Genomic DNA, 15,431 nt, shown 5'->3' with positions numbered 1-15,431 from the left:
TCTTTTATTCATTTATTGATTCTTCTGGCACTTTGGGAGTTCCATATATTGTAAGCCCCAATGTCGTTGTGACTCTTCCCTATGCTATATATTATTGTACAATTTTAAAAAAGAACAAAAAAAAATATTATTATTATTAAAATGATTGCGTCATTTTGGTGCCTGTATTTTGAAAGTATTCACCGGAAGTGTAAATATGCCCCTACTACTGCTGCGGCTTTTGAGTCACACTGCGCAGATGCGGATGTCATCCGGTTGAATGTCGTTGCTGGTGGTTAACCCGCAGTCAACCTGTGCGAAAGACATGCGGAATATCCGTTAATGTTCATAAGAGTGGCTATTTAGCTAGTTCATTCCGTAAGAATAGTCATTAGTTGGTTAAATACCACCACGGGCTTCTGTTGAAGACGACTGAAGTCCATCTCTGCTTGGAGTTTTATCAAATATCGGCGGAACAGCGGAAGAAGGTAACTAAGCTAACGCGTGCAGCCGCCATTGTTTATGAGCAGGCGGAGAGGAAGGGCTTCGGCTAATTCCTGGGTACAACCACTTACATATACGCAGCAAACGCATATTGTGTATTTATTTTGAATTGTTATCTGTGCAAAGGTTTAATTGTTATTTATTAAAATGCTTAGGGAGCAAGAATGGACAGACTCGGGGATGTTCTTGGCTGTGACGTTAAGTTAATGTTACATAAATTAGACTGATCCCGCGCATGTCGTTTAATTCAACATTGTGTCCTCAGTTCGTATCAGATAACTTAATCGCGATGAATGAATAATGGAGAGTTAATAAACTTCTAATTGTTTCTTCTCAACAAAACTTGCCCGGTTAATAAATAACCAACTCTATCGGGTCTTTATATAACCACTTAATGAGGTTGGTTATCCAAATATTATAAATTAATCGTGTTTGAATATAATTGACACAGCTGATTTGCGCTGAGAAAATGGCCAACAGGACGAGATTTATTGTGGATTTAAAGAGACCTGAGGATATTTGGCGCGCTAGCAGGCGCCTGCTGAGCTACCAAACGACATGTTTTAAAGCTCTTCTTCCGGTGTTTCTGGAACAGCCTCCACCAGCTCCAGAGATTAAGGTGTGTTAGTGACACCGAGCTTCGACTTGAGGGCACGGAAAGGATTTCTCCCCCAATATGAACCATAAAACCTGCAAATCTGCAGCATAGTTGTATCTGTGGACTAAAATCGCTTTAGACAAAAGGATCTGCCGAATAAATGCAATGTTTATTGGGTTAAAGGTGGCAAACCATCTTCTGTTGTCTGAACCAATAGTTATTGTCATAATTGATTAATCTGCATAGTTTCTCAAATAATAAAAGAATCATTTAGTCTATCAAATATATATCAAAAGTGCCTAATATAGGCTGGTTTTATCTGTCCAAATACCAAAAGATTTCATTTTCCCTTAATGATTTTAGAGAAATTTTCTGATGATGAATTGATTGATGAACTAATTGTTTCACTTCTACTCTATGTAGCCACCATGTCTCCTTCTCCCAGCAGGAAAGGAGATATGTCCTACTATTCATCCTCCCGTAGTTCGTCTCGGGCTACCGACTGTAAAGTGTACGTGGGTGACTTGGGCAACGGTGCTGCCAAAGGGGAGCTGGAGCGAGCGTTCAGTTATTATGGCCCGCTGAGAACCGTCTGGGTGGCCAGGAACCCGCCTGGGTTTGCCTTTGTGGAGTTTGAGGATCCCAGAGATGCAGAAGATGCTGTGAAAGGAATGGATGGAAAGTGAGTAGTAACATGTTCCTGTAATATTTCAGTAGTCTTTTTGTTTTGACATTTCTTGAAAACAAAAATGACCCACTACTAACAATGTTCATAATGTATCCATTATGTTTAGCACTTAATTTGTGTTTACGCATGTGTTGCCTTGTAACAAACAAATTAGACATTGTTAAATTTTCGGGGAATGAAAATTCATCAATTTAGATAAATAAAACATCTAAATTTATTATTATTTAATCATTGCTGTCTGAATCGCGACCATTTCAGGAATTAAAATGGTCTTTGGCCTCTATTACAACCTTTCTTCTCCTTAGGGTCCTTTGTGGTTCCCGTGTTCGTGTGGAAATGTCAACAGGGATGTCACGAAAGGGCCGTGGTCGCCCCAGCCGACGCCAGTTTGACCCCAATGATCGGTGTTACCAGTGTGGGGACCGGGGCCACTATGCCTATGACTGCTACCGCTTCAGCAAGAGAGGAGGCCGTCGCAGCAGGTGAAGGAATACAGTCTGCTTTGCATGTGGTTGTGGCTAATGTGATTGTCATTTTTTTTCAGCGCAAAAGATTTTGACTTTGAGGCTATGATGCTGAAGAATATAAACTTATTTCTTCTTACATTCCAGGTCCCGCTCGCATTCTCGTTCTCGCTCCAGGTCCAGGTCCCGAGGTCACCGCTATCGATCTCGCTCCCGCAGCCGAAGCCACAGCCGGTAGGTCTTCACCGAAACAGAGACACAACTCAGGAAATATTGACAGGAAATTCTTGTTTTGGTGGGTTGTCTGTGAAGACGACACGCAATCTAGAATAGGAAATCTATATTTAGTAATGCAAGTATGCAGGTGCCATAGAAAACTATCACTCATCCAAAAAGAACAAGGGAACTTGCTGTGTATTGTGTGCAGTCAGTTTAGCGGCCGTGTTTCAGGGTTTTGAGAGTTAACTCGTTGCTCACATAAATTTGCTCAGTGGTTTTGGTTTAAATTTTGGGTGCTTCAAAAACAATATTCATCTGAGCCTGATTGTACAGGTGTGACCTGCATGTAATATCATCCAACCTCAGCAAATCACATCAACCCAGGAGTGAATTGATAACTCACTTTGCAAAGAAGACTGAGCTGGTCCCTTTTTAAAATCTGGTTAAAAACTGTAATTGCGCAAGAGTTTATAAACATGCATACAGTTGTTTTAATCTTTTCTCTTTTCTCAGGAGCCGTCGCCGATCTCCATCCTATTCCAGACGCAGGAGCAGGTAAGCTTGTTGGAACAGCAATGAACTGTTACAGTGATATATGAGAAAGGTGTAGCTGCTCTATATCAGGGTTAATCCAGTTCTGCAGCAGAATCTGTCAGAGCAGGAGAGGTGATTGAAACCTCCCTCAGGGCTCAATTAAGTACATGTGTAGTATTGTGGGGGGGTTTGTTTGTTTGTTTTTTAAGCCTTACTCTTGTTAAAGCCTCAAGTGCTGCCCTTCCCACTACAGCTGTAATTAAACTCACTTTATTTCCTGTAACATTAGGTCTGGCTCCCCAGCTCGTTCAAAGTCCAGGACTCCAGTGAGAAGGTAGGTTGTGTAAGCCGCAGGTTTCAAATCATAATTAACACAGCTTTTATCTGGAACAAACTGTTGAACTCATCGTAAACCTTCCCGTCCTGGCAACAAGATTGTAGAGTGAGACATGCCAAGTCAAATAGTTTTTGGCTGTGTGATATAAAAAATGATTGCTGCTGGTGTGTTGTGCACCACAAAAAGCAAGGAACCAGTTTATTAATTTAGCTATTCACAACTTTCAGTAGTGACTTGTAACTTAGGTTAGAATTATGCTTCTCCCGGCAGCATGTAAGGGAACATACACAGACATTCGTGCAAATCTCAAAGTAGTTAGTGAACGGGAAGAAAGCAAATGTAAAGAAAACATAATATATCAGGAAACTGACATCAGTTTCACCCCAGTGACAATGTAAACAAACCAGTTTATCCGTGTAACACGTGTTGAATTTATCAACGTAAATGGATATGACCGGGATAAGTTTACTCTGCTCTGCTATAAGATCACTTTTGGCAGTACTATGCTAACATGTACGGCAAAACCCTGAAAAGAAAATGTCAGATCAACCATTCAGCTTGCTTGACGGGCAGGTCAGCACTCCACGTTGAGAAGTGAGGTGTGCAATTCTGCTCCTCCGCTGGCCTCTGCAGCCCACGATCACCCATAATATCCTTCTACGCTTAGGTTTGCAAAGATGTTTATATGCATCTCAGCATAATTCCAGCTTTATCTTTCAAAAGTGTAGCATCTAAATGTTCTTTTCTTTTCTCCAGTCGCTCCAGGTCTAGGTCTCGGTCTGGCTCTGCGCCCAGAAGACGCTCTGCCTCCCGATCCCGCTCGCGAACTCCGTCAGCCAACCACAAGAGGAACAGGTAAACCCTCATTTTAGATGTCTCGTTCACCAAAACGGGTTGTAGACTGTATTAATTTATAGTGATTAATCCTGCCAGTTGTCAGTGTTTTACCAAGACATTCTAGACGAATGTAACACCTCAGTAGGAAGAGACTCCGATAAGGTCTAGATCAATCATTATAGATTTTAGATATGACAGTTCAGACTATAACTATCTTGCGTTCCAGGACAGGGTCAGTCTTGTTCTTCTCGTTAGCCAAAGCTAGGTGCTCCATCCTAGGCAGGGAATGTCTGTTAAACAGACCCTCCTTCCACCCGGGGAGCGTCATGCTGCCAACCTAACGACCGCCACATGACGGTGAGATGGACGACCACTGAGACCGCTCTACCTCCTTGACACAGAGAGATCTGCATCTTCTGCTTCTGCTGTTGACCAGTAGTGGAGTGGGTGGGGTAGAGAACAGTGACATGGGCCCACTGTCTGGCATAGGGAAGTATAAGTAGACGAAGGATTCGACCTCTCTCTTGTGCTCTCTTTTTCAGCTCTTGATAGCTCTGCACTGTGTAACCTCGGCTCTTAATTGCCCCCACTTGATTGTGAAAAGAGAGCACATGGAAGACTGTCTCCGCTCAGCCGTTAAACTGTTTATACTCATTGTAGCTAAAAGCAGTGAGATGCAGCTATATCCTCTGTACTCTTGCTTTCCATTGATCTCAGCCACCCTAGATGTAGCTGAATTCTAAATAAATGAATTTAGTCTGACAGAGCAAGAGAGACATTTTTATTCACTGAATTGACAAGTTAAGTAAAGATAGCCACAGGTAGCATTGTAAATGGGTTTTATCTTCTTAAAATTTAGTCCCCTATCCTGAATTTGGCTAGATCAAGAGAACTCTTCAGGAAAATACTAGCTGAGATCAGACGAAACAGCACCATTGGTGTGACTTACGTTAAGCATCTTTGCAGCACAGTTTTGTTTATTTTTCATATTTTCTTTAAAGCGTGTGGTGGGAGCTGATCACTGCACTGACACCACAGCTGATCCCAGGCCCAGGGTCTGCCAGCTGGCGGTGTGTACGTCCTGCGGGAGGGTGACTAAGCGCTGACCTGAGATCAGCCTTCGCCTGCATCTGGTGTTAGACAGCGAGAAAGAGGTCGACCTACCGACCGAACCCTCCCCACAGTGAATGGGTGACCGTCTGTTCAACCGACGCACACGCTCAGACGAGATCAGCCCATGCGCACATAGAGTTGTTCTACTAGAGCCAGCCAGCCAGCCAGCCTTCAGATCTACCAGAGGGCTGACCCACACAGATCAGAGTTCAACCACTACCTTTTTAAATCCATTACCTACCTACCAGACCCCCTACCTACCAGAGTTCTTCGGCCTCTGTCTTAGCTTCTGAAAGTGAGAGAAAGAGAGCTGACGAGAGATCAGTCTTCAAGAGCCTCCCAGCGCAGTGTCTCTCCAAGTTGTAGTCATCCGTCCTTCAGTCCTTTCATCCTTCGCTTCTCTGTACTTGTTGTTTCTGCCACTGTCTCCAAAGGTAACCAAAAATCAAACCCCCTGACAAGCTCTCATATTCATGGTGAAAGAAAAATGCACAGGTTTGATGTAGTCTGTGAAAACTGGTAATTTTAGCGCTAAAGTTGAGCCTTTTTTTTAACAAGCATGCTCAGAGTACAAATGAATTGGTGCATGTGAGAGTGTGTGGATGACTGAGTGAATGAAAAAGAGCAAGACAACATGAATTTTAATGGGCTGATATCTCTGAGGAGGCTTTGTCAGATATGTTTTTCTTCTTGTGCCATACATGTTGCAACATTACCATTTTAAGCTGCCTTACCATTATAGTGTTCATTTTAGTAATCAAACTCGGTACACTAATGAAATAACGATGACTCTCAAATGTGCACTTCTTTGCATCTGGCATGTTAGATCTCCTTCCCTATCTAACATGCTAGAGGCTGTTCACCTTGGAGACCTGCTGCAGATATGGGTTTAGAAAAGTTTCCATTAGTCCTAAATTCCTTGTCAAAAGCAGAAACTGCTGTAGTTGCAAGTGAGGCGATGACGACGCAACGTTTCAAGGACTTTTCATTTATTAAAATGGGTGTTTGTTTGCCCTGGGGGGGGGGGTTATGTATTTAGCTGTGGACCGTGGACTTAAATATCTCAAATACATAGATTGGTTGCCTTAGATGAATAAAAGAAAAAAATAATCTGTAGTTTTTGAGATTAACCTTGGTCAAAGAGAGATTCAGACAGTTGAGAAATTTCAGCACCCATCCAGTCATGAACTTTCACAATTAAGATGATGAGTAATAGGGGATTTTCCGTCCTCCCCTGTGGCGAGCTAACTCCTCTCTGTTTCTGTTTCAGTCGTTCCCGTTCAGCAAGTCCAAACCGAAGTGCTACGCCAGCAGATGACTGAATGAAGAAGACTATTAGTCCCCACCCCCCCTACCGCTCTGCTTAACAGACAGATCCTCAACCCCTGCACCCTGTTGCTTTTACAGTCCTACAGCAGCTGTCTTTTGTCTAGTCCCAGTCTTTTTTTAAGTTGAATTTTCTTCCCAGGACTGTAGTCTTTGTGCATCAGACATAAATCAGTTTCCATTTGATAGAGATTGTATTAAATGTTGCTGCTGCATAGGTTATTTTTGTTCTCAACGTCTTGTAACAAGTGTAAAAAAAAAAAAAGCATACATTAAATTGCGGTGGAAAATTGCAGTTGATGCTTGAGGGTGAGGACATTGCATTGAAAAACTGCTTTTATTCCTTAAGGTCAAATTCAGAACCTTTAAAATATTATTCCCTATTGAGAATTGGCAAATTATAATTCTTTTTCTTTTCCCTCAAATTTGATTTTTGAGTTCAATTTCTGTTTAACGTTTCCGCTCATGGTGGCATAAGGAAACAGTAGCTGGCCTGCATGCCTTTAAATCTGATGTCACATTCCTACTGTTTGTTGTTTTGTTTTGTGCTGCACTGCCCTTTTTACGAACCTGATCAGCTTCACTGTGTGCTGAATAGATTTTCCCCGTGTGTTGATTTCCGATTTGTTCTTGTGACTTCTGATTTTAAAATATACACAGAGCTTCAGTTTGATTTTGCTGCTCTAACAGTTTTGATCAGTTCCTTATGTGGTAAGATGGTGACAGTTTTATTTTTGAATAAACCTCTTCAACATACCTCAGTGGTCTTATTTTATTTCTCACAATTTTTTTTTTTTTTGTACATTTGTTTTGCTGTACAACATTTGGTTTTGTGGAAGTTTTAGACAAGTGATTTATTGCCTTGATTTCTATTTCTATTCCTTAATACCTTGATAGGCAAAGTGAGCATTTGGTACAAAGTATTTTCCCCTCTGGGATCAATAAAATATCTGATTGAATTTGTTAAGATGTCTGAAAGATAACTGCAGTTCTTAATTACAGATTATTATTTTTTTGTATATAAGTGATGTAACACTGGATCCATATGCCAGTGCTTTTACTGTATTGTGCATTTCTTACAAATATACTATGCCTATATATGTACATGTTTGTCTTTTGTGACCGATTAACTGCTACAATATAAAAATACAAACACCCTGAAAATTATGGCGGAATAGTCAAAGTAATCAAAAATACTGATAATATATCATTAAAATAACTAAGACACTTGTATAGTTTGTAAATTATCATATTCTTCAGGTGCTTTGTGTATGTTGTTGGAAAACGACATTTAATACCGCGAGTTAAAGCCTGTCCTTCTATTGGCCGTTCCTCAAGTCAGAAATAGACTGACAGCTGCCTGAGCCTATCACAGCACGCGGTGCCGTTGTGCTGGGCGTGGACACGGGAGCCTCGTTTTTCTTGACTTTTCCGTCCATTTCAGTTGATCGTCACTACCACCATCCTTTTTAACCGGGACAACATGGCTACTGCAGCGAGCCGTTACTACAGCGAAGACGGCAGGGCAACGAAAAGACAGAAAACCGACGGAATGGCAACGGTGAGTTGTGTTTTTGTGTGTGTGCGAGCCGCGCTGGAGATTATTTTAACTTACATAACAAGCGAAGTAACAGCGTTATTAGTAGAATTTGATTCATTCAGATTTAGCGTCTGGAAAAAGGTGTCACGACGCCTCACGTTACCGTTCATCTTTGTGTGACGGTTGTCGCGCATAACTCTTATATTATATGAGCTGGTGTTGTATATTAGACGTGTGAGGCTAACGAGGACACATCTCCAAACATTATCCGTACTTGTACCTGTGTTGTGGAGTCTGAATGGGATCATTTGAGGGCGGTTTCTCCAGTTGGGCCTTGCCTCAATCCGGCTTTGTTCTAGTACCGGTAACGTTAGCAGGATGCTAGCCGTGAGCTAACCTTACACATTGTAATGAGGGCCAGCCTCGAGTCTGCTGCTGTTTTTGTGTGGGGTTATATTTTAGTCTTATTATATATGCAAGATTGATTAAACTAAATATTTATTTAAATTTGGTGCGTGTTCAATCAAACATTAAAACGACACACAACGGCAATTAGCTAAGCCTCAACTGCACCGAGTGACCTCCAGTTTAATTAACGTTAGTGTTTTTGTTTTTAAAGCAAGCATGACATAAATACTGAAGAAAGAATACGTGACAAAATCTGTGGGCTGATTTTCTCTGAATTGTTTCTATTAAAGAAAAGTTTATACTGTGCAAAGGTTAAAAAGATATGTTGCACCTATTCCTTTTTATTTTGTTTTGTTTATATAGCTTGGACAGTGGTCTTTGATGAATAGGAAAAAATACATGTGTATATTTTCATCTATTTTCCCTGGCCAGATGTTAAAAAGAAAAGAACAAATTGGCAAATCTTTTGAGAAATGTATATACACAACATATTAAATACACACAGTACATAACATGTGTAAGTGTTTACTGGGAAATGTAAAGTTTAATACTTTGCATGCTAAATGTTTATTTTTTTTATTGCAGGAAATTACATAAGATTGCAACAGAGAACAGAATCAGGAAAACGTAAAGAGATCAAAAACGTAAAACTAGGACTGGGAAAACTCATAAAGGATATTGACAAGAATGTGCAAAATGTACAATCTTGTTCCACTTGCGCAAGTAGTTTTACATAAGAACATGTTGGCTAATTTTATGCTTGTTTTGTTTTTTCAAAATAGGGATACGAAGATCCACACAAGACCCTTCCTTCTGTGGTGGTGCACGTCCGGGGGCTCGTGGATGGTGTCACAGAGGCTGACCTTGTGGAGGCGTTACAAGAATTTGGAGCAATCAGGTAAGAGGAAGACAGCAGCTTCATTTGAGTGGGAAAATATGTAAAAGGGGAAACAAAAAGCGTGTCTTTCCCCAATGAGGATTAACAACAATATGTTGTCCATTACCTGGTTTTAAACAGCCCAAGGTTAGGTGCACGGCAGGTTTAGTTCCTGCAAGATAGGAAATTTAGAGTAAAATTTTAACAAGCAATTAGGTGCAAATGTAGTCTGGTTTGAGTTCACATCATCTAACCCTTTCATTGCTTTTGTTTTTAGCTATGTGGTGGTGATGCCCAAGAAGCGTCAGGCCCTGGTTGAGTATGAAGACATGAACGGATCATCCACAGCCGTAACCTATGCTGCAGACAACCAAGTTTACATCGCTGGCCACCCAGCCTTTATCAACTACTCCACTAGCCAGAAGATCTCCAGGCCGGGAGACTCTGATGACTCTAGAAGTGTTAACAATGTTCTTCTGCTCACCATCATGAACCCCATCTACCCCATCACCACGGTAAATGCAAAGATTTGGGCCACTGTGTGTCTCTTGACTAGAATTGTGGCGTAGGTACCAGTCATTCTACGGTGATGAGGTTTTATAATTCACACAAAACAGTGGCGCTACAGAGCTGTTGCTCAAACTGCAGTGAGCTGAAATGAGTTAGTAATATTAAACTTGGCGCAATAACTGTAAATGATGTGCAAGTGCTTCCACAGAAATATGAGCCCACTTAACCAAATGATGGCCCAAAAGTACAATTTTGGAAAAGCCCTGCCCCTCCTATTATAACGTGAAATAAGTAATATCAATATAACTTTTTGAATTTCCACTATCCACACCAATTTTGATCTGAACATTGAAATTTTGAGCATTTTTCTATTACAAATGAGGGCATCCAGTGCTGCCATGCTTTTTATTTTCCGTTGAGGATTTGCTGCTTGTCTCTGGTTTATAATGTGGTCCATTTTAGGGGATTATTTGATATGATTCATTTAGTCTATAAAATGTCTGAAAACAGTGAAAAGTGTCTCTGCTGAGTCTAAGGTCACGTCTTCACATGTCTTTTGTCCAACCAACAGTCCAAAACATAAACGTATTTAAATTACAATTATTTAAAATGGAGAAGGAAAAGATATTCGACAATTAAAAACTTCGTTAGTTGCTGCCCTAAACTTACCCTAAAAGTACTTGTGGATATTAAGTTTCTGTGAACATTAGTTTATTGTCAGACTTTTCTGAGATCGAACTGTGAGATTCATATAGATTCCTACTCATACTTGAAACTAAATGACAACTTCTTTCTATCTCTATTCATCTTGTTTGCATGTTGAACTGAGATTACATTTACATATACCGCAATGTTGTTGTGCTTACCTTAATTTATCATTTGCATCAGGCTCTGTGTAGTATGTAAATATATTTTGAACTTTTGTCACAGGATGTCCTCTACACTATCTGCAACAACTGTGGCCCCGTCCAGAGAATCGTTATCTTCAGGAAGAATGGCGTCCAGGCAATGGTTGAATATCCTTTTCCATGAGTGCTATCTGAAACGGAGTCGCAATCTGATTGTTGATTGCAGTGTGTTGATTACTAGTGTATTTCCAAAGCATGGCAAAATATGTTTAAACACTGAATGAACAGACTGGTATGTGAGATCAGATTTAATCGCCTGTTCCCCGGTACAAACAAACCTCTTAAGACACAATGTTCTGAAACATGTAGATGTATTTCACAGATGCAAATGATTAAACCCTGGTAGTCAAAATAAATGTGCGGTGGATGGCTTAATGTTGGCTGCCAATTATAAGGAAGCATACCCAGATCCAAAAGTATTTTGCGCGTACTGGGTACTGATGTGCTCAAAAGTTTTTGTAGTTGAAATGTTATCTCTGTGGAATTGCATAGGAACCAGGAACAACATAGCTGTATGCAGGCATTTTGTTCCTGGTTTTGGTGGCATGTTTATTTGTATGGCACATTTTAAGGCAATTCAAAAAATATTACGTTAACCTGGCACTTGTGTATTATGTATTGTACTTAACCCCGTCATTACATTTGACTCTGTGCAAAGCGCCCAGCGGGCCAAGGCATCACTCAACGGAGCAGATATATACTCTGGCTGCTGCACCCTGAAGATCGAGTATGCCAAGGTATTCTTGCAAAACATTGCACAGTCGATGTTCAAACAAACCTGACGTATGAATAGCTGTACATTTATTGTCAGGCAGTTTAACTCTTTGCTTATATTCATATAAATTGTGTTTTCTCAGCCCACTCGCCTGAATGTGTTCAAGAATGACCAAGACACCTGGGACTACACAAACCCCAATCTGGGAGGCCCAGGTAAAACCTTAAACACCCGAACACTTTCCCGAAGCACCACACATGCTTTGTAGCGTAGAAGCCTGGTACTGTGAAGCACCTTTACTGCCACTGTGAGGAGTTTCAGCAAGCTACTGGGAATATGGAGGCAGCACCTTCATTTATAATGCTACTAATAAATGCTATATACATTAAAGTTATTATTAAATAGATGCATTTGAAATTGTATCCAGTGTACTAATACAGTATTTTGGAAAGAACTTGTGTGGCATTATGACTGACTTGTTGCTTACCCCAACACTTGTCAATATATACTATGGTCAGGGTGTAGGAGTGAAAAGTTATGGAAAATCAGGGGCATGATGTGATGATAATCATCTTAGATAGCTCCTAACAATTCAACCGTAAAAATAGCGGGTATTAATCATTTTAGCATGAGATCAGAAATGTAAAATAAATGCTGACAACTATAAATATTGGAGAAAGAAATATTTTAAAGCTAAATATGTTAAATGCTGTGTGGTGGGGATGGCAGGAACACATTTGCAGACAGAAAGGTGACATTACTCCCAAGTAACATCCAACAGTTGTGTAGAATTAGTCACTTAATTGGAAGAAAGCATGGGATTTCTGGAAACTGTATGTTCTTCTATATCTTGAGTCTTTACCTTGTGGGATGCAGTTATTCGGGTTTCCTTGACCTGACTGGCTTTGACTCATTTGTCACAAGAGTTTAAATCAAACACTTCTTCTAATATCTCAGATAGCACACACAATGAAAATATCTATCATAGGTAATGCGTAACACTTCCTAACTCCTCATGGCCGCTGTTAAATTTAACAAGTCAAAGTCAGTATTTGAAGTGATTTATGACTTTTGAAAACTGTCCTATTTTTAGTATGCTGTAAATATAGATGATAAAATCTGCAGCCTGACGCGACAATATATTCTATGTTCGTACAAAGCAAAATGATGACTGGCTGTTACCTGCATCGATTTGTTTCTGTTCTATATCAACCTAGAAATGTGCGTCATATTGCAAGTTTAATCCTCTAAAACATACAGCCAGCTACAGTAATACTGTAACACTGGAAAGTGCATAACATTAAAAGTTATTTACAGTAAGTACACAAATAAATTGCAACACTTTGACAGCAATCAAAAGGAAAGAAATACCACTTCGTTCTTTTCACTGTTCCTTTACATTTTAAATATAGGACAGTGGATGTAAAGTTACATCCAATGCTTACAAACTCACGTTGCATTGATGCAGTGATCTGTACACTTAGTAAAAAGGATTCTAACTTGTGCTTATATCAAGTGGCTGTATTTGAAAGACAGCCAATTTGGCTCTCTTCAAGAGTTTTGCACATTGAAACTGTTGGGAAAACTGGCCCAAAGCGATTATAAAATATTGTAAGTCCTTGTGAATAAAAAATATGTTCTTGTTTAGGCAGAATATTTTTACACTTCATATTACATTTATTCATTTAGCTGACGCTTATCCAAAGCGACTTACAATTGCTATATACGTCAGAGGTCACACGCCTCTGGAGCAAGTAGGGGTTGAGTGTCTTGACTCAATCAGTTGCTCTCTGACATGCATTCCTACATTTACAGGGTAAAGTTGTTCCACAAGTCTTCAATGTTCACAATTTTTAAAGCACCAAACATACTTTGAAAGGTTAACATTTTTTTATATATATATATATATATATATATATATATATATATATATATATACACACACAAAATACAGGAGAACAAATTGTATATAAACTTTAATTTCTTTTTAAATCAGGTAATCCATTGAGATCAGGATATCTTCTGACAGAAGGACATACTTTTGCTCTACAACCTCTTTACTTAGAAAGGGATTAGTAATAACATCTTTTAAAAAAGTGAAATGGCTTCATGTAAAGGTCCCGTCATGTCTTTTTAACTAAATATCAAAAGAAAGTTGGCTTTTAGGGAGTAAAGGCTCACTTTGTTGTAGAAGTGGTATCAAATATGACTTCTCTTAAGAGGATAACAAGATTTAATCAGGATTTCTCATACATTCCAGTGTGTTTCTGCTGCAGTCAAGTTACAACAGCAGCCCCAAAACACAACAAAATTGCTGTTTGGATGTTTACATATTTCAGTCATGAAGACACAACCTTGTGTGCAAAGTTTTCTTTTTGCCTGTACTTGCAGTTGCTGCCTTCCTTATCACACCTGTAAATTTTGGGTTTTGGGATGAAAGAAGTGTTTATAAAAAATGATAGAGCTAAAACAAACAAACATAAAAAACGTGTATTTAAACTTTTAAAACATTTCCTTGCCACCAAGACTGATCCTGGTCTTTACCACTGTCGTCCAACTTCTGACATTAAATTGTCCCATTTGGTTGGCTTTCATAGAAAATCCCAATGATTCACTTAGCATACTGAGGTCAAGCACTTATCGTCCCACACGCTGCTACCAAAATGGGTTTGCTATAAAGTAGAAAGTGCTTCTGACAGAAGGCCAGTTGGTCAGATTAGTGTCAGATGGACGGCTTTGTCTGTAACTGATATTTTGAAATATGATTTGTCTGAGAAGTGAGAACAGAGGCATGGACCAGCATCAGTTTGTGGGGGGGGGGGAAAAAACATCATGCAACTCTTACTTCTCCTGATAAATCTGTGATCTCTGCAAGTCCAAAAAAACACGCACAGGAGTTTGCGTTAAGAGGGAGAGGCATATACATGCTGACAACATCATCACTCAACAACAACCACCATCTCAAGTATCCACTTCTTCATTGAGGACACAACCACTATCATACAGGGGCCAAATGTCCCCTGAGATACACGGGGGGGAAACAACAAGACACCACCCATTCAACATGACGATGTAGGACTGATATGGCACTCATTCCTCATCTCTGCATTCCAGCACAAGAGCCACGAAGACAACGCACACTTCTAGAGGGTGGGGAGTTTTGGGCACTGAGCTACACTTGGTCCCTACCCCTCTCTCCTTCCCCTTTTCTTACCCATTTTGAGACACAAGCGAATGACACACTGAAACAGGCCAAAGCTTGCATCTACAAATCCCCCACTGTCTACACCAGATGGAGACTGATACCAGAGAAGACACAGCATCCACCCAAACAGAGGGTAGTGACAGTACAACAGATGATGCATACAGATACTAACCAGTCGACCAATTCCCCCCCCCCCCAAAACGCCTCGGCCCTTCCTGTACTGTTTTGGGCTGCGTTTCTCGTCACACTTGTTGACACGAAAACAAAAACATTCAAGCTACACACTATCTCCGACACTTGCTGACGCTGTACCGACTGATCCAATAGACGACTCACACCTTCGAATCAAGCTGTAGCCAGTCACATTGGAGTCAACACAAGACAACTGATGAAGACACTGCTGACAACACCATCCAGCACACTGAGAGCCCAGTCAGGCCCATTTTTGATTTTACCCCTTATGTGTTTCCTTCCACATGGAATTCAGTTTTTCTCTCTCGCTCTTTCTCCCCATCTCTTCCATCTTTTCCTCCCTCTTTTCTTACTACATGCATCCCTGTTTAGCTATCCCTCCTTTTTATTCTTTTTTTTTTTTTTTTTTTTTTTTTTTTTTTTTTTTTTTTTTTTCTCTACTTTAATACTTTTAAAGTCTCTAGAACCTGTGTAACG

At 40.1% G+C, this 15,431-nt stretch overlaps 2 protein-coding genes across 7 annotated transcripts in view; both read left to right on the top strand.

Annotated features, from left to right (window-relative positions):
* The first annotated feature begins 232 nt into the window (after nucleotides 1–232).
* srsf7a (serine and arginine rich splicing factor 7a) lies at nucleotides 233–7,355 on the top strand. Of its 4 annotated transcripts, none has more exons than XR_006828687.1 (9): nucleotides 233–467; nucleotides 1,530–1,763; nucleotides 2,075–2,251; nucleotides 2,381–2,467; nucleotides 2,966–3,007; nucleotides 3,276–3,320; nucleotides 4,080–4,178; nucleotides 5,162–5,707; nucleotides 6,544–7,355. XR_006828687.1 is itself a non-coding variant. In XM_046073048.1 (8 exons), exons 2-8 carry the CDS (start codon nucleotides 1,510–1,512, stop codon nucleotides 6,593–6,595), a joined length of 756 nt encoding a protein of 251 aa, XP_045929004.1. In that variant the 5' UTR covers nucleotides 235–467; nucleotides 1,505–1,509; the 3' UTR covers nucleotides 6,596–7,355. The 4 variants fall into 4 exon arrangements, 1 of the variants encoding a protein (XP_045929004.1); XR_006828686.1 differs by having other exon boundaries at nucleotides 1,527–1,763; XR_006828685.1 differs by having other exon boundaries at nucleotides 1,505–1,763.
* Nucleotides 7,356–8,012: 657 nt separating this feature from the next.
* Nucleotides 8,013–15,431, top strand: part of LOC123985495 (heterogeneous nuclear ribonucleoprotein L-like) — a 14,817-nt gene continuing 7,398 nt past the window's right edge. For all 3 annotated transcript variants that reach the window (XM_046073047.1, XM_046073045.1, XM_046073044.1), the window contains exons 1-6: nucleotides 8,013–8,160; nucleotides 9,330–9,445; nucleotides 9,702–9,939; nucleotides 10,865–10,950; nucleotides 11,483–11,579; nucleotides 11,700–11,772. In XM_046073047.1, coding sequence (XP_045929003.1) covers nucleotides 8,083–8,160; nucleotides 9,330–9,445; nucleotides 9,702–9,939; nucleotides 10,865–10,950; nucleotides 11,483–11,579; nucleotides 11,700–11,772 — 688 coding nt within the window. In that variant the 5' untranslated portion in view covers nucleotides 8,013–8,082. The remainder of the gene's footprint in view (nucleotides 8,161–9,329; nucleotides 9,446–9,701; nucleotides 9,940–10,864; nucleotides 10,951–11,482; nucleotides 11,580–11,699; nucleotides 11,773–15,431) is intronic.

The sequence above is a fragment of the Micropterus dolomieu genome, linkage group LG17, assembly GCF_021292245.1.
Source record: "Micropterus dolomieu isolate WLL.071019.BEF.003 ecotype Adirondacks linkage group LG17, ASM2129224v1, whole genome shotgun sequence".
Taxonomy (NCBI): domain Eukaryota; kingdom Metazoa; phylum Chordata; class Actinopteri; order Centrarchiformes; family Centrarchidae; genus Micropterus; species Micropterus dolomieu.
Note: the sequence above shows the minus strand (reverse complement) of the source record. Positions and strands in the feature narration are given on the sequence as shown.

Coding starts and splice junctions, on each gene's coding strand:
- srsf7a (XM_046073048.1), top strand. CDS start 1,510: ATGTCTCCTTCTCCCAGCAGGAAAGGAGATATGTCCTACTATTCATCC. Junction 2,252..2,380: donor AGAGGAGGCCGTCGCAGCAG/GTGAAGGAATAC, acceptor CTTACATTCCAG/GTCCCGCTCGCATTCTCGTT. Junction 3,321..4,079: donor TCCAGGACTCCAGTGAGAAG/GTAGGTTGTGTA, acceptor TCTTTTCTCCAG/TCGCTCCAGGTCTAGGTCTC.